Here is a 22,471-nt window from a genome sequence, read left to right on the forward strand (position 1 = left end):
GGAATAACCTGCATCCATTTCAGGGCCTGCCACAGGGGAAACCCGATTCCAAAAGGCCCCTCGTCCCAATTATGGAAAGGGGGCCTGTTTGGAATCAGGGTTTTTTTGGCACGCTTGTCATTCCCATTGGGGAAGACAAGTAGCCATCCCTTTTCTTCTCTCTCTGCCCCATCCTACCATAAGATCCAGTGATCTAAAGATGGCAGAGGCCCCAGAGGGACCCCATGGATCTCCCTCCCTAATGCCACCCTTGGATCTCTTCCTCCTCCTCTTCCTTCCTCCCCTGGCCTCTCTGCCTACCTGGGTGCTGGTGGCTGGGGCCCAACAGCGGCGGCAGCGGAGGTCCTCTCCTCCAGTCCTCCTCCTCAATGGTGCTCCCCCCTGCCTGGCCTAACAAGGAGGCTAGAGTAGAAGTAGAGAGGCAGCAGGCCCGGAGGACAGAGGATGGAGTACGTGCATGTGTGCATGCCTGCCTCCGTACTCCCATTCTGCCTCTCTCCCCTCCTTTGCGGGGGCCCGGAGTAAGGCCTGGAGTAAGGAGGCACGCATGCAGCGCATCCTCCATCCTCCAGGCCTGCTGCCTCTCTCCTTCCTCCTTGGCCTCCTTCTTATGTTGGCCTACCGGCGCAGAGAAGGAGAAGGAGGCCAGGCAGTGGGGAATGGTCCGGATGGAGGAGGAGGAGGACTGGAGGAGAGGACCAACACACCAAGCCCTGACAGCCGCTGAGCCCCAGCCACCAGCACCCAGGTAGGCAGGGAGGGCAGAGGAGGAAGGGGGAGAAGGAGGAGGAGGAGGGACGGAGGGAATGCTGGTGACAGGGAGGTGGCAGGGGCCATCACAGCTTCCGCTGCCATCTCCCTGTCATTGGCGGTAGATGCAAGTCCGCCAGTGGTTTCCACTGGGATGAATCAATTTATTTTACAATAAAATGATTAATCCCCAGAAACACCACTTTGGAAGTGGTGTCAGGAAACCTCAGGTTTTTAGAGTTTTGACCCACATTTTTGCCTTTGAAATCGATCTGATAAGAATCAGGATCAATTTCAAATGGGAACTAGGGTCATGTACCTTGAATCCTACTGCGATTTATATCGTAGTGGAAATGAGGCCTTAAAAAGCTCAGTGGTCGAGTACAGATGATCAAATGTTTATCCTTGCCTTACATGTCTACATAGAAGGGTTTCATGGAACAGAATTCAGAAAAGCCTCTATTTGATATCTTGAAGCAATACTCAACATAGTATTTGAAGAACAGTTAGAATTTGAAGTACAGACCAAGATCCAGTGTGTACTTCTGTGTTTAATGTTAGTAGTTTTAGGTTTTTCTTCCCTCTCTTGCTACATGAGTCATAGAACCATAGAATCATAGAGTTGGAAGAGACCACAAGGGGCATCCAGTCAACCCACTGCCATGCAGGAATTCTCAATCAAAACATATGCGACAGATGGCATCCAGCCTCTGCTTAAAGACCTCTGAGGAAGGAGTTTGTTCCACTGTCGAACAGCCCTTACTGTCAGGAAGTTCCTCCTAATGTTGGGGTGGAATCTCTTTTGCTGGAGCTTGCATCTATTGTTCTATGACCTGTTCTCTGGGGCAGCAGAAAACAAACTTGCTCTCACCTCAATATGACATCCCTTCAAATATTTAAACAGGGCTATCATATCACCTCTTAACCTTCTCTTCTCCAGGCTAAACATCCCCAGCTCCCTGAGTCTTTCCTCATAGGGCATGCTTTCAAGACCCTTCCCCATTTTAGTCACCCTCCATTGGACCAGCTCGTTTCTCCACATCGTTTTTAAATTGTGGTGCCCAGAACTGGACACAATTTTCCAGGTGAGGTCTGACCAGAGCAGAATAGAGTGTCACTGTTACTTACATTGATCTAGAAACTATACTTCTATTGATGCTGCCTAAAAAACGCGTTGGCCTTTTTAGCTGCTGCATCATACTATTGACTCATGTTCAACTTGTGGTCTGCTTGGACTCCCAGATCCCTTTTACATGTAGTCCCCTTAAGCCAGGCGTTCCCCATCCTATATCTGTGCATTTCATTTTTCCGCCCTAAGTGCAATACCTTACATTTCTCTGTATTGAATCTCATTTTGTTAGCTTTGGCTCAACTTTCTAGTCTTTTCATGTCATTTTGAATGTTGATTCTGTCCTCTGGGGTATTAGCTACTCCTCCTAGTTTGGTGACATCTGCAAATTTGATAAGTATGCCCCCAATTCTGTCATCCAAGTCATTGATAAAGATGTTCAGCTTTCCATGACGCCAGAAGTATGCTCAATAGGGTTTCCCAACCTTCTGTGGATGAAAGTTGCAGGGTTGAGGGATTGCAGTTTATTCTGATGTAAGTAGTGGTACCTAGAAGGCATACGCCATTGAATCCTGACCATTGCTAGCCTAGATGGATCAAAGACTTAAAGGTGAAGCTTATGCTATTTAAACCATCTGAATAGTAATGTGCTGTTCTGTAGGGTCAGATGATACCCCAGTAATGTCCAGCTGTGTTTCTGAGTGTCATGTGCCAACAATACGCTAGTTGAAACAACAGAAAATACTAAATTTGGGGTTATGTTTGGACTTTTGCCAACCCTTGTCATCTTATAAACATAGTTCTCTGGCCCAGCCTGACTGTAATGCGCCTGTGGTTCAGGATGATTCTAGTCCTGCCAAGAAAACCCTATTTTTGGGCAAAATTATAAATGGTGCAAGAATGTGGCTTCACAGCAGTGGCTAACTGCACAAAAGAGCAAATGCAACATTTCAAAGGAGATTCATTCTGTGCATGGAGCCCTTTGTCCCAGTTTCCTTTATTTCTTGCCTTCCAATATTTTGGGAGAGGGACAAGACACACATATGGAACATACACATGCGGTATTTATTTATTTTTGCTTATTCAAGTATTTCATTCCCACCTTTTTAAATTTAACTGGTCTCCAAAGCCCCATACATTTTTTGAAATATAAACTATCATTAAATACAATAGTATCATAAATAAAAGAATAGACAACATGAAGTAAAGCATTACCTTGAAGCAAACTATCATCCTTGAGGGTTGTTTGGAATCTGCTACCTAAGAGCTGACACAGATAAATCCTACCTTTGAGAAGTCTTCACAATGTTTGTGTTACACTGAAAATCCTGTCCTAATTCACCAGCTACATCTCTGTGCAGTATTTCAGATATCATGGTAACCGAAACCAGGGACTCTTGGGAAAATGGTACCTTAGGATATCCTGGCCATCCCACATGTTAGTAGGTAATTCTATTAGTATCCTTGAAATGGCTTTCCAAACTACTGATTTAATGCAAGTGATGACACTACTAAAACCTGAGACCAGTCATGCTAAGCAGAACTGTTCCCTTCTGTGTTGCTGACAACCATGCTATGTTTTGTGATATGACACAATCATGAAATAATGGGGTGCACTTTCTTTAAGTACTTTATCCACTGTAGCTGGAATTCTGAATTTATGAGAGTGGTTGTTTTTTTGGGGGGGAATGAATGGGATTAAATATTCACAGAAATATATGATTCTATGGAGTTTATCAAATGGGAGGAATTTCTCTTAAATTCAAATGAAAAAAAAGTGGGGCCAGAACGCATTCACTTAAAGTCGCTAGTTTAGCGCAAGTACGTGAATGCACATTGCGTTCGAACTGGCTTCCCATTGCCCGAAAATAGCTTGCCATTGCTCGAATTTGCGTGTGGCAGTCTATCACGCAATAACATGAAACCCCATGATTGCGTTTGGACTGACTTCCCATTGCCCGAAATTGTGTGTAGTGGGTTATCATGATTGCATTCAGATTGCCATTGGATTATACTTCCAGTTTCCCTTGTCTGATAAACTCCTCTGAGATCCTGTGACTGAGAGCCATTACCACAAAGTAGGTTTGGAAACGTTTTCTCTTTTCTAAACCTGGAGTTGCAGATTATCTTTGGACAATAAGAAAAAAGAAGGTGGTATCCTCTTCCCAGCAGCTTCATCTGAAAACAACTTGCCCTGAAATAACAGGGGGATGCTGAGCAAACAGCTACTGAGATTTTGTTAGATGCATTTGTGTCTAATACATAGCTGGGTGAGGAACGCAGGTGAATTGATGTAATTTAAAATATAATCCATTTTTAAGGAATGGTGAAGACAAAATAGATTATGCCTGTGTTTCATGAACTGGTAAAAGGCTTATCCTGAGCTCCAAATTTATTTAGTTGAGCACTTCTAAGCACCATAGATTTCAGTGTTTAAAAGAGGCGTTTAAAAGATACATAGTTCCCTACCTCTGAAATATATATTGTTTAAGTAATTCACTTTGCGTAGATCATGTTCATTATATATGGCTAACTTTGGTTTCCCTTTCCTTTCCTATTTCTTTCAGTTTGGCTCGATTTTTATTTGTTTCAAATCCATAGTTATGCCATAATGTTCAAAGTTGTACATAATCTGCTGCTAGGTGTTTTTAAATTGTTTGTTTTGTTTTAATTTTGATAATGATCATCTTTATACAGCAAGTTTAAACTTTTTGTTTCTGATGGAATACTTAACATTGAGCCTGGCGTCATTCTTATTTGTCTGAATTCCCAAGGAACCAAAAGAATTGCATTAATAAGGGAATTTTCCAGGTTATATTTTCTTCCTCTTATCCCCACCAGCCTTACTCCAGCCTCCTAATACTAATTTATGTTCTATCCTAACACAGTCCTGTCCTAACATGTTCCATCTTAACATAATAAATAGGGATGGAAGGTACTTTTTGGTTGGGATGGGGAGAATTTTGTTTCAGTTTTAGTGAGGTCTCCAGTATCCAAATATGGGAAAAATGTAAAAGAGAAATTTGCCATCTCTTAACAATTAGTGAGGATTTTATTTTAGCTCATTATCTAAAATCAGAATTAAGCCAAATACATAGTGTATGAACATGAGAAAAAGGAAAACCAAGAGATATCTATATTCGTATCTTGTGACAGGATTAAAGTGAAAGTCTGGCTAAATGAATAATCTCCTGGTTCAGTGATGCAACATTGTCTCACCCAGCCTCCCCAAAATTTTATTTTGCTTTATTTTGAAAACAGCAGAACAGAAATGAACCTTACCCTGATTTCCTTTTGTGCATGCACCCAAAATTATGAACAGGGTCTATAAATCTACCATTGGGGGCACATAGTTTAGATTTGCATTTTGCATTCACGTGAATGCACACATACACAATGCGCGCACACACACAAATATGTTCGCTTTCTCTTACATTCCTTCTTTAAAATCTGAAATATTTTCCTTTGAATTTATGAAGAAATGTGCATGTTTTGTCACTGTCTTACCTGTAATGAACTTAAAGAACTTGTCTGCCATCTACACTTCAGCAGATAGAGACACCCCTAGCACCGAGAGAACCGTATTTTCATATTTTCATCTACCTGAAATGTTGCTGTTCAAAAGGCAGAGCTGTTCAGAAAAATGAGTAGCAGCTCTAATTAAGCGCCATAACCATGCCCAGTGGCATCACTAGGGTTGGCATCACCCAGTGGGGCAACGCATGGTGGCATTCTCCTTCACTGACCTCCTCCCATATCACACCATACAGAATCCTTAGAAATGTTTTATGTACCAATGTTATTTGTAAATCATAATCCCATATCACTGAAGGTAATGGCAATAGCTGTGAGAAAAACAACTAGAAAAAAATTACAATTATGCTTTTAAATTACAATATCATAAGGACAGCATGGATGTATTCATGTGATTAAAGTGAACATTTGGTAAGAGACCATGTTTTTAGAGAAAATTTTAAAAAGTAAAAACAAAACAAAATCCAAGGCCTCTCCTTTCTGAGCCTTGCGCCACTTGTTCCTTCTCTTCTCCTGAGCTCCAGGGTTTTAGAGGGACGTGGGTGAATGGCACACCACATTCAGCCAAAAAAAGACATATGGGGATCAGTGGTGTCAGCCCCCCTTCGGGTGTCGCTCAGTGTGGCCTGCATCCCCAGCACCAACATAGTGATGCCCCTGACTGTGTCTGCAGAAAGCAGGACTCAAAAGGCAAACTTTTAAGAGCTGAGTATTCAAACTCCTCAGAATGAGGGGAAATTCTGTCAGTTTTGCCTTATCCCACATCCCTTTGAGTATTGGACTAGAACTCTAGGAGACCAGGCTTTGAATCTGTACTCCGCCATGGAAATACGCTGTAATGCATGTAAAAAGATAGCTGAAAATACAGGTGATGCAGTGCTTTGAATCACAAAGGTGTGATCGTGGATTGCTGACTGGTGTTTTCAGTACAGCTGTTACCAACAATCTATAGATTGGCATGACTTCATCTTAGAGGATAATGCCATCTTCCACTGAAGAATGTTGAAAACACAGGTGGTGTCTGCATGGGCCAGAATACTCTCAGAGAAGCCAAGGGTATTCTGGCCCCTGAGCTGTTCTGAAGTCCCCCTGTTACCTGGGCACTCCTGTTGCAATTCTGAATGGCTGTCTGCATGCGCAGCCCACAATGCTGCTCAGCTGGACTGCTGCCACAATGAGTCGCTTGCGCTGAGGTCAGAATGCTTTGAGGTCAGCATCAATCCTATGGCTGGGCACCTCATTCTGACCCTACAGTGGATGACTCGCTGCCACTGTGGCTGCACCAGGCTGGTGGGAGTGTTGCTAACATCCACCCAGTGTTGCAATGGAGGGCTCTGGATCTTCCAGAAAAGCAAAAGGTGTGCAGGAACATAGCCCGGGGGGGGGGGAGTCCTTGGGATCCAACCCCCCTCCCCCCCTTGGGCGCTGCCGCACCCAAACCCCATTATAATGGTGGCACTTAGTCTGGATCCCCCCCCCCCTTCCCAAAATCCTGGCTACGTCTCTGTGGTGTGTTCTTTTATAAGGAGGGTATACCCCAGGTTCATTGCTGAACTGGCCAGACATTGTCAAGACTATTCTTACCAGGACTGGGGTGTGGGTCGTTCATTGTCCCGACTCCCCACCGAAAGGACAGGGGAAGGACATTTTATTTGGTACGTGTAGATAGGGCCACAGTGTTCAACACTGCCACCTCAGATTTAGCTTAGTTTCATCTTTAGCAACTGAAGAAAGTGGGAGTTGACATGTTTAGCTGATTTTATGGAGATTATCACACAGGAGGAAAGCGTCCTTCTCCCATGCTTAATTCATGTTAATCCCACAATTGGGGCAAAGATTATCACACCCTCATGCACTTATCTCATTGGGATAAGCACACAGAGTGTGATAATCCCGCCCCCCCCAATCACGCTAATAACACGAATTAAGCATGGGAAAAGGACACTTTCCCATGTGATAATCTCCTATATCTCTTAAGTTGTTAATCACTTCAGTGACTATATGTATATGTTTAGTAATTAACTACATCTTATGAGATCCAAGACAAATTCAGAAGTCATAATGGTTTGCTTTTTAATCACTGTGTGTGTGTGTGTAGTTTGCTGTGAGTTAGAGAAAGCGTTAAAGTGGGTGGGAATCATGTGGCCTTCAGATGCAGTTGGAGTGCAACTCCTAGCTGGTGAAGAATACTGGGAGTTGCAGTTTAGCACATCTGGAAACTGCAAAGAGAAGCTAACATCATATGATTCCTTCTCCATTAAAATGTCTTTATACTACTAATACCAGAACTTTTTAAAAAGGGCAAGCATATGTAGAATTAGACAAGATTGAGAAGTACGTATTTTTCATTCATTGCTATATTAGGTAGTAAAAGAGTTTTTCCTCTCCTTCCTCTGAGTCCCAACCTCTTTTTGCAAGGCTAGTTGTTTTGCAATGGAACATGGACCATCACACATACACACATATACCCCAGTTTTCTCAAAGGAAGTCTGAATATAATTTGTGCCAGGTTTCAGTCTTGGAGCAATGTGATTTCAATTCCAAACTGTCCTCCTTGACCCACTAAATCAGAGGAAGGAATCATAAAGGTCTGTTAGTTGCATGCATTGATTTTTATGGGGCTCATGCCTGCTCCTGGATTTCCTACACTGAAAATTGTGGCAAGGAAGACAAAACAAACAAATAAATAAATTTTAAAAAAATCTTGCTGCATTTGGATGCCTCCAGGAGTAGCACTTCTTCAGAATGAGGCACAGCCACACAGATGCCTTGTCCCTTGCTTCAGTAATTTTACAGAACTAGAAGCGGGCTTAAGAACAACTTCCAGTTTGGGTTTGAGGGGTATTACAGATCCTGGACCTAGCAATTTCTAAGCATTAAGCCCTGGTCTGTGGATGTCTGAAGAGTTTTGTTTGCACATGTCACAGTGTACACACAGAGAGAAAGAGACTGGTAAGAGGCTGTTCAGAAAACCTTGTGGCTTGTAAAAATCCTAAGAATTATTTCATATAATATGCAACTGTGTTCTACTGTTTGCATTCAGGTTCACTTAAATCGTAGTCAGCATTTCAGTAGCTTCTAAATCTGAATTTATGTTTTGTATTCATTATTTAGATTGTTTGTGTTCATTTGCTTCCACTGAGTGTCGAAAAGTTAGGGCTGGTGTCCATTTTGACATACAAGTATAAAAATGCCTTGAGAAAAACTCAATCAAAGCACAATAATGGGCAGTTTAGAACCATTTGAGGGTGATTTTCACTTTAAAGTTGTGGAGAAGAAAGTCTTGGGTGATTTTGGGGCCATGAAAATAGGGTTGTGGTCTGTACCACCTATCATGAAGAGAGCAGCTGGTTATCTTCTCTTTTTCATTGTATCTTTCATTTCATCAGATTGCAGTAATATTTTGCTAGCAGTTAGGAGAGCCTTGCCTATGTCAGCTTGTTAGATTGCATTTTGGAAACCCCAACTAGATGTTGAGATAATGCTCAGAGACAAACATGTCTTGAAGTAATATAATCAAGGATGTACATACCTTCATATCGTTAATGTTCTCAGTCCACAGAAGAGATATGGAGAGGTTAAGAGAGAATGGTAGTGTTCTGGCATGTAGCTCTTCAATCTGCAATATTCTCTGCTCATGTTCCTCATTCCTTTAGTCTGACTTCTCTATCAAACCCTGTCATACCTTTGTCTCTTGTTTCAGGAAAGAGGACTTCCGGTGATTTCAAGACATCAGTGCAGTAGAGGGAATCTTTCAGGCCACCTTTTGGCCCTGCATTAAGTTATCTTGCATAGTGGTGATAAAGCTTGGTGCAGCCACAATAAGTTGTAACGTTCTGAGGTTTACAATGTGTGGCTCAACTGACAGAATATTACACTCGCAAATTCTTTCCTGACTTGGATTTGACAGAAAAATCCTTTCCTTTGAGGATGGGGATTTTTGCTCTTTTCCATGGTCAACGTTTTAAAGACTGGGTCCTGGGATTCCAGTGACAGAATACATGTTTCACTTTCAAAACATCCTTGGTTCAGTCCCCACTATTTGTAGGTAGGATTGGAGAAGACTCCTGTTTGAATATCCACTGACCTATACAATGCAGACCTAGACCCATCATATGATATATATGATATGAGAAGTCAACATTCAGGCATTGCCATAGCTGCAGGGATATCCTACCATTTGTAATTTATTTTTATCACTGATAATGTAGCACCTCAGTGAGAAGAAATTAGTTTTTTAAATTGGGCTCATCAACTCCACATCAGTAGCTCCTTACTCTTCATCGGCTGCATCTCTTCTGGCCCATTTCCCTCATCTGTCAATCCAGTATGTTGTAGAACAGTGACAGCCAACATATAGGTTACAGACTACATGCACCTCACCTGTTTCTCAGACCCTGATGCCTTCAACCTGGCAAGGCAGAGGGACAAATTAGGCTCTGAGAAGTACAATTTAGTGGCAGCTGCTAAAGGTTTCATGTGGCCCCTGGCAGGTTTCAGTTGGGGGGGGCAATACCATCATTCCTACCCCACAGATTGTTCACATCTATGGAGTCACACTGAGTAATGAGAAGCTGAGTAATCATCCCTTTTTATTCAAAATGCAGTCATGGTTTTCTAAACAAAATTGATGTATCATTTAACTTAACATATGGCAAAGCTAGCTGAATGAATTCTAATACAGAGAAAATGATGTGACATTGATGACAAACCGCAAACTAGTCAGCTAAACTCCCTGTATCTCTTCCCATTCCACCTCAGGTAACAGACACCCTAAAACTATGGTCTGTGCTGAGTAAGCAAGCCAAGTAACCAAGCACATTCCTTCCTCTTAATATTTTTCAAACCACACTGTGCCTGGTTTGAATTTTCTAAGAAACAGTAATTGTGAGAGAGTCAGCTGTACAGAGCAACCTTTTTTATTTATTTTTGTTGTGGCTTTACTTCGCGAACGAAGATTCAGGAAGGACCATTCGTGCTTTCTACAAGCGCATTGATGACATTGGATGTATCCTTCCAGCCTGTGCAATGGATTTTTCTGGTGGAGTGCAGCGTGCACAGAACTGGCCTCACCCTTTAAACCAGAGGTTCGATTGCTGAGGCCTTGCCAAGCATGGATGGTGGCAGCGAGGTCCTCGGGTCGTAGGTTTGGTTAGAGTTTCCTTCTCCTAGATGTTTAACCTTACAGGGTTAGACGAGCACCATCTGCCCGGGTTTGGGATTAGAGTTTTCCTTCTCCTAGGATGGTTGCTATAAGGCTAGAGAGCCCATCCTGCCCTTTGGCGCTCTTGGTCAGACCCTTCAGATGTGACCTGTCTGGCATGGGAGGCCCTACCGGTGGCTATTATACCACTGCCAGCATAGCTCACAGCTTCATTAGAGTACGCAAGCCTCTCCCCCACACAGTCAGAGCATAGCTGGAGGGGAATAGGAGGCCAGAAGATGACAGTTAAGGAGGGAGGAGCCTCTTCCTTCAGGCTATCCCTGGTGGAGCTGGGTCTGCCTGATCACTTTATTTATTTATTACTGTTATATTATCCAATGACTTTCCTCCTCCCCACTTTGTACATACAATACTTCAGAGGAGTAGGCCTGGTTATGGGCAGGTGACTCTCCTCTTCATCACCCCATTAGTTTCATGGCTCACTGAGGACCAAAACCAGGATCTCCAGTTTCACTCCAGCATTCTAATTAGTAACCACTAGGTTTTATTGCTTTGATTTCTTCCTTTTTCTTTTGCCACATGTTGGCTTAATCACTGTCTGGCCTAAAGGGTTTGAGTTGGTTGACAGTGACAACATATATGAGAGTAATGGCCTCAGGTTCACCAGTTCTCTCCTTGGCACATGATAGCAATGAGAAGAATGAGACCCCATTGAAGGAGCGGCCAACAGTGGAGGCACATTGCTCCAGCCCTTCAGTTTGTACTGCACCAAACCATGGTTTGATGTTATGTCAGAGCCTAATCAGAACTGGATACAAAGTTAGTTCCTTTAAAAAAAAATGTAACAGTGTATAGCAATATCTCCTGTAAAAGGAAATGAAGAATGTTTGACCCTTCAGGTAGGTTGGATTGCAACATCCAGCATCCTTCCCCATTGGCTATGCTAGCTAGGTTGATTAGAGATGCAGTCCAATAACATTTACTTCTCCAATTTATTTCTATTGCCTCCCCCCACCCTGCAATTTCATCATAAGTAACAAGCTTTGGAGTTTTTGATTTTGTCTCCAGACTTAACCTCACTGAGCATGATAATGATTGGTGCCATATGTGCTGTGACAAGTTGTGAAAAAGATGGGCCATGCCACTAACCAGCCTTTCTCTTACCTGGCTTTCCATGTCTCTGCCTCTTTCAAGTGTCACAGCAGAGAGCAATGGCAAATGGCACTTTTCCTGCAGTACCCAGCAAGCGCTTGTCTGCTTTTCTCTCTCTTTTTTTTTTTCTGTGTCTGCATGAGAGATGGTTGTTGTGGAAGTTCATCTTAGTCATTGTGGAAACAGGCAACTAAACATGTGCACAGCCACTTAAAGGAGCTGCTTCAGGGTAAGAGGAGAAATCGTTCAAGGACAGCTAGCTGCCTCTTGATCTGGCAGGAATGCAGTTTGTAAAGGATGACACTTGCCACTGCACTGCATGGAAACTGAAGCACAATTGACAAATGTGCATGTTCTTTTTTGTTTCAGGGAATCTGACTAAACACATGAAGTCGAAAGCCCACAGCAAAAAATGTCAGGAACTGGGTATGTTGGTTTCTTCACTGGTGGAGCCAGAAGCAGAAGAAGGTAACAATCTTACGCCGTATAGTATATTTCATTCATAACAGATCTGGATGCAAAAAAGCATTAAACTTTTTTATCCTGTTCTTAGATGGGAAACTGGGAAGTGAGAAATTTTCTGTTTTAAAGAGGGGCAAAAATTGACAATGTGGATAGATAGGCTAATCCTAGGGAGTGGCTACAGCTTCCATTGAAGCTACTTCTAGTATTAGTAGTAGCAGTAATAATACTTCTTTTTGGCAGTTCACCCTATAACAAGGCTCACCTCTTGGTTTTGCCCAAAAAGCTTTTTTTTTTAATGAAATTTTGGGAACATCTAAATCAGCTCCTGGCCTAACAATTGCTGTGGTAGAACCACTCTCTATTGCAGTGGTTCCCAACCTGGGGGTCGAACAACCCTTTCAAGGGGGTCACCTAAGACCATTGGAAAATACATATTTGCATGTAGCAATGAAAATAATTTTATGGTTGGGGGTCACCACAACATGAGGAACTGTCTTAAAGGGTCGTGGAATTAGGAAGGTTGAGAACCACTGCTCTATTGGAATATTAAGGTGGGAGGTAGGAGGATTTAACATTATAGTCATTGTGCTTCTGATCGCGATATAGGCCCCACACAAGCAATATATATTGCCCAAATTAATCAGTTACAGCAAATACATCACAGTTGATCTCTTCACCTTTTCCTTCTTTCCAATCCTTCCCTACCCCTTGCAGACAGTGTAAAGTCTTCCATGTCAGTGTAGCTGTGATAAGTCCACCCAGTTTCCTCTCAGTTGTAACAAGCATTAGCACTTAGTGTTTTCTGTTTGAAAGTTCCATTTTTGAGAATGTGCTCAGTGTGGCATCTTATGTTAAAATCATAAATGAACTCAGGGAGATTACTACATGTGGCTTTTAAACTGTGATTGCAGCAAGAAAAAAAAGTGGCTTTGGCAATATTTATCACACAACAACGTCTCTAACCCATAGCTGCTGTGTTCCCAAAGCAGCTAGGACATCCCTTTTCATTGATGGGGAAAACCTGTCAGAGACGTTGCAATCTCATGAGTCCCCAGGTGTGAAACACTGCTGCCAGGACGGTTGCGAAATTTGCAGTTGCGTAGTTTCAATATCTCTTCCTTTCCCCATATCTCCCTTCCTCTTTGCTATTCCCAGGCAGGTTGATTGCCTGGGTTTTTTTCTATTTCTATTTTTATTTCTTTTATTTCTTTAAAAATAAAACTAAAATAAAATAACCAAAAAGCACGCTGGGTAGAGCATAGGGCAGGGAGGCTGGGGTTAAAGGGAAGTCAGAAAGAGAGCACAATAGCAACAGCAGCACCTTCCGTTGCACAATTGTGAAGATGTGCAATAATGGATAGCTCAAACTGGTATGTTTCTATTTTTAAAAAAACACAGCAGTTGCTGTGAGAACGAGGGTTGTGTGCTAATGTCCTGGTGGCACAGTGGTTAAGTGCCAGTACTGCAACCACAACATTGTGAGCTTGATCCCAGAGGGCTCCAGGTTGACTCAGCCTTCCATCCTTTCATAGGTCAGTAAAAGAGTACCAGTTTGTTGGGGCCAGTTGGCTTACAGATTGTAAACTGCTTAGAGATTGCTGAGTTCAATATGAAGTGGTATAGATATGTAAATGCTAAATGTCCCAGATCATTAGCCAGTTGTTGTTACCTACCCTCAAGCTGAACCTCATGACAATCTCCAAGACCTCCTGTCATAGAATCATAGAATTGTAGAGTTGGAAGAGACAACAGGGGGCATCCAGTCCAGCCCCCTTCTGCCATGCAGGAACTCTCAATCAAAGCATCCCTGACAGATGGCCATCCAGCCTCTGCTTAAAGACCTCCACTGCTCTGCTCAGGTCCTGCAAACTCAGTCCCATGTCCTCCCTGAATGCATCCGTCCATCTGACATACAGCCTTCCTTTCTTTCTACTACCTTCTACCTTTCCTAACATTATTGTCTTTTCTAATGAATCATGTCTTTTCATGATATGGCCAAAGTGCAATAGCCTCAAGTCCTGGTCATCTTGGCTTCTAGCGGGATTTCAGAGTTTATCAGTTGAAGGACCCCTTTGTTTTTCTTTTTTGTATTCTTAGCACTCTTCTCTAATACCACATTTTGAATGAGTTGATTTTCTTCTTATCTGCTTTTTTCACTATACAGCTCTCACATCTATACAGGTGCTGGGGAATACAATGACTTAGACGATTCTAACTTTAGTTCTCAGTTACATATCTTTACTCTGTAGCATTTTGTCTAGTTCTTTCATAGCAGCCCTTCCTATTCTTCTTATTTCTTGGCTGCAGGCACCAATTTGATGAATGTTTGATCCTAGCTACAGGAACTCTTTAACTATTTTTATTTCCGTACTGTCAAGGATGAATTTCTTCCTTATTCATTATTTTTATTTTCTTTATGTTTAGCATTAAGCCTGCCTTTGCACTTTCTTCCTTGACTTTCTCCAATAATTGTTCAAAGTCTGTGATACTTTCCACTAGTAATAAGGTTTCATCCGCATTTCTAAGACTGTTGATGTTAAAATAATATAAAATTTTATCCCTCCTATCTTCTTCTTCTTCTGCTGAGTCTAAACCTGCTTTGCTGATATCTTCAGCATACATGTTGAACAAATAACATGATAGAATGCAGCCTTGCCTGACCCCTTTGCTGATTTCGAGCCATTCTGTTCAATGCCTGCTTCCATCAGTCAGTCGACAATTTTGTTTTGGTGTACCCCACATGTGCCCATCTTACGTTCATGGTTTAAATTATAAAAATTATTTGAATTGATTAATTTTATTAACTAAAGCATGTTTAATCAGCGTTTTGCACAAATCTAAGGTGTGCACACTTTTCCAATATACATTTTGATGCATTTGATGACGTTGTCTGTCAATGTATGGATTATCGAGAGCAGATTGCATGTAGCATGTGGGCAGCCTGTTTGAGCTCCACAAATAAATCCACTAAGGAGGATTAATTTAACAGCTATAATGCTAGTCCACATAGCAGTTTGAGAGGTGCAAATCAGGTCAGTTGGCTTCCAAATAGGGAATGAACAAAACCCTACAGCATCTCTGTAGATCAGATAGGCCTATTCTCTCACATCTGTCTGCCACCAACCCTGTGTAAGCCCCACAGACACAACCCAGTTCCTTCATTATGAGGTCTTGAAGGTGAAGGTTACTGCTTTGTGCCAAGCCATTTGGTATGTGAAATTCTTGAACAGATTCCATGCATTTTAGTGATTCTGTTGCTGTTCTAAAATGGCAGCTGAGGCAGGGGCAGTGAGCAGGGAATGCCATATAAATAAAGGGTTAACACTTCTCTGATGACTTCCACAACTCCTTAGTAAAAATACTTCAACAACATTGCGCTTCCATCTTGCAACATGTGGCATCTGGGGGAGGTAGGTTGTCATGGACCCAGAACAGACAGGCCTTTGCGGCGCTTTCGTCTCATGCGAGGGTTGCCTGGTGAGCAGAGCACCCACACGGCTGGCAACCCTCACATGTCATGGACGTGCTGCAATTGCGGCGCCCCCACCATAACGATGATGTCGCAGCCGCGGCGCTTCCAAATGGGGCGGCGCAGCTGCAACGTCACCGCGCCATCTCTGCCGCTTTACAGCATTGCAGCGGCACCGCAAAAAAGGAGTCGCTTCTGGGCGCTCTTTTTTTGCTCTGCAGCAATGCCGCACAATTTGGTTGCTGCGGCGCTCCTGTGGAGCAAAGAGAGGTGCCTCTTTTTGGCACTCTGTACCACGCCATGGATACTCTTTAGTGGGGAAACATAATTTAGACCTTAAACAGACCTGTGCCAGCCTGGTACCGAAAGTAAGGCTAAATAGGACTTGGCACCCCATGATGACACACAGGTGTCAGGGCGCCAAAATGGCTCTGGCTGGAAGGGGCGTCATCATGACGCCTCTTCCAGGAAGCTGCATTTAGCAACTTCTTTTTGCTCCCGAGAGGGAGCGGATCATTGCCGCGCCATGTGGTTGCTACGGCAACGATCCGGGGCAAACAGGGGTGGCATTTTGCTGCCTGTCTGTCGAGCCCCTTAAAGTATCTTTCTGAATGCCTTATTCTGATCAGTCCTGATGCTGTTGTTAAGCCTCTCTTCTCTTATGGCTCCAATGCAAGAAAAGAAAACACCACCACATAACAGAAAATGCATTATATTTATAGTGTCAGTTGGCCTTAGAACAAACAGCATGGTGGAAGAGGCCTGTCATTAGGAATGTGAAAAATAATTGGTGTATTTCTTTATCCTTCCTAATTCTGGTCCAGACATTGGAAAAGTTGGCTGGGGGATTTCAAGCACTTGTCTCATTCTTATTCAATCATTTGTTTATATGGTTTGTTGAACTTGTGTTTTTCCCCCGTCCCATACAAAAATTTGTATGCATTTCCCATACACATTTTTCCTAATGAATCTCTACTAATGTGCCATTCTTCACAATTCTGTCATTTCAGCTGTACACATTTCAATTATTCACATTTTTAAATGTATGCAGGGTTTCTCCCCCGAAACACATTGTAAAGTTTTGAATTGGGCAAATTTCTGAGCTAAGGTGCACCTTGTCTTGCAATGAGTCTGAAATGGATACTTCCATTGAGAATCTCAGTTCCAGCAAAATTCTTTTCAGTCCCTGTTGGTCACTAAAGAAATAAGATGTTGGACTCAATTTCACTCTGATCCTTCAGGGTTCTTCTTATGCTATGTTACAGTCTTGAGATGTGGGACATTTTGCCTTTTGCTCTTCCATAGTGCATTTGCAGATTAATTTATTTTAAAGGGCTCCTTTCTAATGTAAACTCTCATTTTGCCTTTTTCTTCCTTCCATTTTGTGTCATGTACAAATATTCTCTATTTAGAATGATGAGGCATTGCCAGAGTTTTATACTGGGGGAGGAAAAAAGTGCCAAAGAAAAAATCACTCCAGTATGATGTCAATCCCAGGGGATATACATTCATGTTGGTGTCAGCCAGCGGACATCTGCTCCAATGTCAGAGTGCTGGAGGGAATTGTGAAGTCTGCTAACTTACTCAGAATCACTGATTAGCTTCACTCAAAATACTGCTCCCTGCTCTCCGACTTGGCTACTAGCTGGGTTTTCTTTGTAGAACATGCCAAAATTTTCATAGATTCTATGATTCTATGATTCTATGAATCATAGAGTTGGAAGAGACCACAAGGGCCATCCAGTCCAACCACCTGCCATGCAGAAAATTTAAATCAAAGCATCCCCGACAGATGGCCATCCAGCCTCTGTTTAACCATCTCCAAGGAGGGAGAGTCCACTGGACTCTGAGGAAGGAGTGTGTTCCGCTGTCGAACAGCCCTTACTCTCAGGAAGTTCCTCCTAATGTTGAGCTGGAATCTCTTTTCCTGGAGCTTGAATCCATTGTTCCATTGTGTCCTAGTCTCTGGAACAGCAGAAAACAAGCTTGCTCCCTCCTCACTATGACATCCCTTCAAGTATTTAAACAGGGCTATCATATTACCCCTTAACCTTCTCTTCTCCAGACTAAGCATCCCCAGCTCCCTGAGGCGTTCCTCATAGGGCATGGTTTCCAGACCTTTCACCATTGTAGTCGCCCTCCTTTGGACACATGGCTCCCGTTTTTTAACATCCCTTTTGAATTGTGGTGCCCATCAGTGGCAGAGGTTCAAACTGCTGTGTCCCTATTTAAGCTTTTAAGAGAAGAGAGTGTGACAAAAATGTTTGTGCTAGTGCGGACAAAATGTTTGTTCTAGTGGTGTGTGGAAGACCTGCAAATCAGAATCACAGACTTGGAAGAGACCCCAAGGGCCATCCAGTCCAACCCCATTCTGCCATGCAGGAACTCACAATCAAAGCACCCCCAACAAATGGCCATCCAGCCTCTGTTTAAAGACCTCCAAGGAAGGAGACTCCGCCATACTCTGAGGAAGTGTGTTCCACTGTCAAACAGCTCTTACTGTCAGGAAGCTCCTCTTACATCTCTAGTACTTGTGGCCCTATGGTTGCAGAATGCAAAGACTACAGCTGGAAGGACTAATCAAGATGCTGAAAGGAACCCATTTTTCTTGATAATTACTTCATCCTGTCCATCATTTCCTGCATCCAAACTGGGCGGATGGTGATACGTTGTGAGCAGCACACTGTGTCAGCACCTCAGCAGCAACTCAAAACATTGATGGAGTTTGCTCTGCCAAGAAAAGGGGCAGGTCTTTCTTAGCACTTGGCCCTTCTCAGTGCTTGGGCTCTTGACTAGGTCCATTTCAAGAGCTAATCTCAACTTCATGGCAGAAATCCACTAGTTTTCAGACAATAACCCTTCTCTGTCTGTTGATGTTGGCTACACCTCTGTCCACTGGAATGTGTTTAGCTGTCTGGTCTTCATTGCCCCATGCAGGCAAGACGTGTGTGTATGTGTGGTGTGTGTGTCTGCATGCGCGTACATGTGTGTGTATGTGCATATGCACACTTGCCCTCGATCTCTTTTTCTCTGGCTCAAACATGTTTGTGTTTGTGTCATAGCTTGAAATTGACTAGTAACAAATACTGTATGTTATTTGTAATTAATTAATTTGACAATTATTTGAGGCATAACTAAGTTTTGTTTAGATTGTAATGTAATCAAGGATAACTTCACTCCTTTTGTGGCATAACTGTAACTGGTGTTAGTTACCATTATAACTAAGGGTGGTGTTTGCCTCACTAAGTACCTGGGCATTCTACCAGAGGCCAGCAGCTTAGAGCATTCCCTAGGCTTGTTTAAAAATAAAGAACTGTTATAAAACTAAACTAAACTAAACTGAAAGGAACTGTTTTACATACTAGTGAATATCAAGGTTTAGTAAATAATTACTCTTTAAAAATAACGTTGTTATAATGGTAACTAATTGCTTTAGGAGTCTTAGAACTGTAACTAATTAATATCTCAAAATAACTTTCCAAGCTCTGACTTATATCAAGCTAGCTGTTCATGAAGAAAACCATAATGATACCGGAAACAAGCACAACACTGGGACAAATACACCTAACCAATCTCAGAAATGGTGCCCTCTGGAACGGATGCAGGACGTGACTGGAACACCCGGCGGCAGCGCCGACATTCCCGTGTGCAGTAAATTCCAGTTCTTAGCCCCATCCCATTCAATGCGCGCCCATGCGCGTCCCCATTTTGGAATGCAACGGGCCCGTTTCAGGCCCCGTGCAATAAACTTCCTTGTATCATCCAGATTGCCCTTCTCTGAACCCACTCTCTTGTATTTACATATATCCTTCTTTAAATAAAGCACCCAGAACTGAATGCAGTACTCTAGATGAGGCCTGATCAGTGCAGACTATAGTGACTCAGCTTTGCTTTCTGTATCATAGGCTGCTGAAACTCATTTGGCTGTCATGCAGAGGAGCATCTTCTGTGTTGTTACTTCCACCTTATGGCTTGGTGTTTTTTTTCCAGCCATACAAGGTGAAGCTTTTTATTTGAGCAAAAATAATTTTCGGGATCTGACTGTAATTCTTGTCCATTTAGCCTTTTCAAATCTGTTTTATTATACCTGTTCTGGTTGTGCACCACTATTTTAAAAAGTAGTATATAAATGCTAGAAACAAATAATATGCATTCTACTCTCATTTGTTAAGGGGGGGGGGGCATTGCTCAAAAGTACAAGACTTGCTTTGTGATCAGAATAGTCCTTGTTCAGTTCAATCTCTCGCATCTCCAGCCAGGGCTTTGAAAAAATCTTGTTTGAAAGCTGCCTATATTATAAGCTATTTGTTTTTCCCCTAGGAACAAGTGAAGATCTCTTCAAAGATTCAGAAGGGCAGGAAGGACCTGAGCTACTTGAAGAACACCAGTTTTCAGACTTGGAAGAGTCTGATGATGAGGATGATGACAATGAGGAGGAAGAGGAGGAAGAAGAAGAAGAGGAAGAGGAGGAGGAGGAGAGCCAAGAGAAGTCATATGTAAAGCTTTCAGAAATGAAGAACACTTCCATCCCAGAGCATTCTCTAAGAGGTGATCAAGAAAAAGATACCAAGACAGTCTTGTCTACAATGGAAGATGTTGTCTCCAGCAGTGACAGTGCTGTCCAAAATCAGCAGACTGCAATCTTGGGACCAGAAATAAAATGGTCAGCTGACAGCAGTGAAATTGCTGTCTGCCACAGCTTCTTGAGACTTCATCGCCCAGTTTTGACTTCCAGTGTGTTCTTAGCTTCTGCTGAGAAAGGATCGATTGCAAAGCCTCAGATGCTCTTAGCAGTGGATTTCTCCATCTCCAAAGACACTTGTTCTAGAAGAAAGTCCAGCTCTTGTAGTCTGGGCAATAACCAATCAATATTGACTAAAAAGCATCCATTAACCAAAAGTGAAACTTCGTCTAAAAGGTTTTCACCTTCAGGAGAAGCATCTTCACTGAAAAGCCCCTCTCCAAGGTTGGGGATCTCCTACTCTCATTGGATGTCTCCAGAGAGAGAAGCAGTTCCACTACGTAGTCTGTCCCCAAGCAGATACATTTCTCTAAGACAAGAGCTATCATCACGGATTTACCTTCCTCCAGAGCGAAGTGTGAGGCGTGTTTCTCCACTCAGAGATGCAGCAACAGCGAAATATTTATCCATGAAGAAGATGTTCTCCCAAAGCTATTCAGAGCCACCTTCACGATACCCATCCCCAGGGAGAGAGGATTTGCTCTCTCATAGCCAGTCTGATGCAGATGAACAAGTTCAAAGCTTATGTAAATCTCAGCCAGGAATATCACCTTTGATGCCTCTACCTCACTGGTCCCTTGGCAAAAGCATGGAGCTGTATGAAGAACCTAAAATGGTAAGATGTACAACTTTGGTCTTCAAGGTTTGGGTCAGCAACTGGCAAATGGATTTTGCTTAATTAAGGTGGGTGTGTTTAAGTCGAGAGATGATGTGACTTCTGGTGGTGCAGTGATTAAATGCCAGAACTGCAGCCAAAACGTTGTAAGTTCGATCCTGGATGATCAAGGTTGACTCAGCCTTCCATCCTTTTGTAAGTTGATAAATTAATACCCATCTTGTTGGGGACAGTTGGCTTACACATTGTAAACCACTTAGGGAGTTCTAGTTTACTGATAAGCAATATAGAAATGTACTTGCTATTGCTATTCTTTAAAAAAAGAATGACTGAAAGAAATGGGTAAACAGACGCAGTGGAACACATTTATTACCCTTTTGTCGTCATCCCTGCCCCCTAAATTTGGGCCCTGCTAAACTAATTAGTTTATGCATCCAAATCTGTGCTCTGAAGTCTCTATATGTTCCACCCTAGAATGCAGAAGTATCTAGCTACAAATAAAGAGTTACTTAACAATTTGTTTTTTGCATTAACTAAAGAATTCTGATGATCGGAAGATCAGAAGGTTGGTAGTTCGAGGCTCGAATGCTACATGATGGGGTGAACTCCTGTCACTACTTCCAGATTCTAGCAGTTCAAAAGCATGCAAATGCAAGTAGATAGATAGGTACCACTTAAGTGGGAAGGTAACAGCACTGGGCCCGTACTGACAGGCCAAAATAAAGCTGCTTTGGGTCAGTTTTGAAGTATGCTGTTTCAATGATGCATGTGTCCTAAGAGGCCAGAAGCCATACCAAAGCCACACACAAGTCCTAAGGACTGGAGTGCAGCTTTAGTACAGCTTCTGGCCTAGGATCATAGAATCATAGAGTTGGAAGAGACCACAAAGGCCATCCAGTACAATCCCATTCTGCCATGCAGGAAATCTAAATCAAAGCATCCCTGACAGATGGCCATCCAGCCTCTGCTTAAAGACATCTAAGAAAGGAGACTCCACTACACTCCGAGGGAGTGTGTTCCACTGTCAAACAGCCCTTGCTCTCAGGACGTTCCTCCTAATGTGGCCTCTTAGGACACATGCATCATTGAAACAGCATACTTCCAAACTGACCCGAAGCAGCTTTATTTTGGCCTGTCTGTACAGGCCCAGCGTTTGGTGCAGTCATGCTGACCACATGACCATCAGAGCAGTCCTCAGACAATTCTGGCTCTTTGGCTTAGAAGCGGAGATGAGCATTGCCCCCTACAGTTGGTTACAACTAGACATTCATGTCAAGCGACTATCTTTTCCTTTAAAGAATACCTAAATTACATCATGATTGTAGTATCTTGAGGGGTAATGTCCTTCCTTTTGTGATGTATGGTAAGTATATGCTTATTATTACAGTTACAGGGGATGTGACACAATTTGTCAGAAGTGTTTTATGTCACAACCCAGCAGTTTGTAGTATTCTGAATGTTTTTTTTTTAAAGTAATTGAAGTAAATATTTATTTATCTTTGAATACAGAG

General features: G+C 42.6%; 1 protein-coding gene across 1 annotated transcript in view; it reads left to right on the top strand.

Annotated features, from left to right (window-relative positions):
* HIVEP3 (HIVEP zinc finger 3) overlaps window positions 1-22,471 on the top strand; it is a 151,486-nt gene that overhangs the window by 121,525 nt on the left and 7,490 nt on the right. The window contains exons 6-7 of the mRNA XM_089482931.1: window positions 12,039-12,137; window positions 19,924-20,960. Of these exons, the coding sequence (XP_089339057.1) occupies window positions 12,039-12,137; window positions 19,924-20,960 (1,136 nt within the window). The remainder of the gene's footprint in view (window positions 1-12,038; window positions 12,138-19,923; window positions 20,961-22,471) is intronic.

The sequence above is a fragment of the Sceloporus occidentalis genome, unplaced genomic scaffold, assembly GCF_023333645.1.
Source record: "Sceloporus occidentalis isolate IW3139 unplaced genomic scaffold, rSceOcc1.0.p SCAF_20, whole genome shotgun sequence".
In the NCBI taxonomy this organism is placed as follows: Eukaryota; Metazoa; Chordata; class Lepidosauria; order Squamata; family Phrynosomatidae; genus Sceloporus; species Sceloporus occidentalis.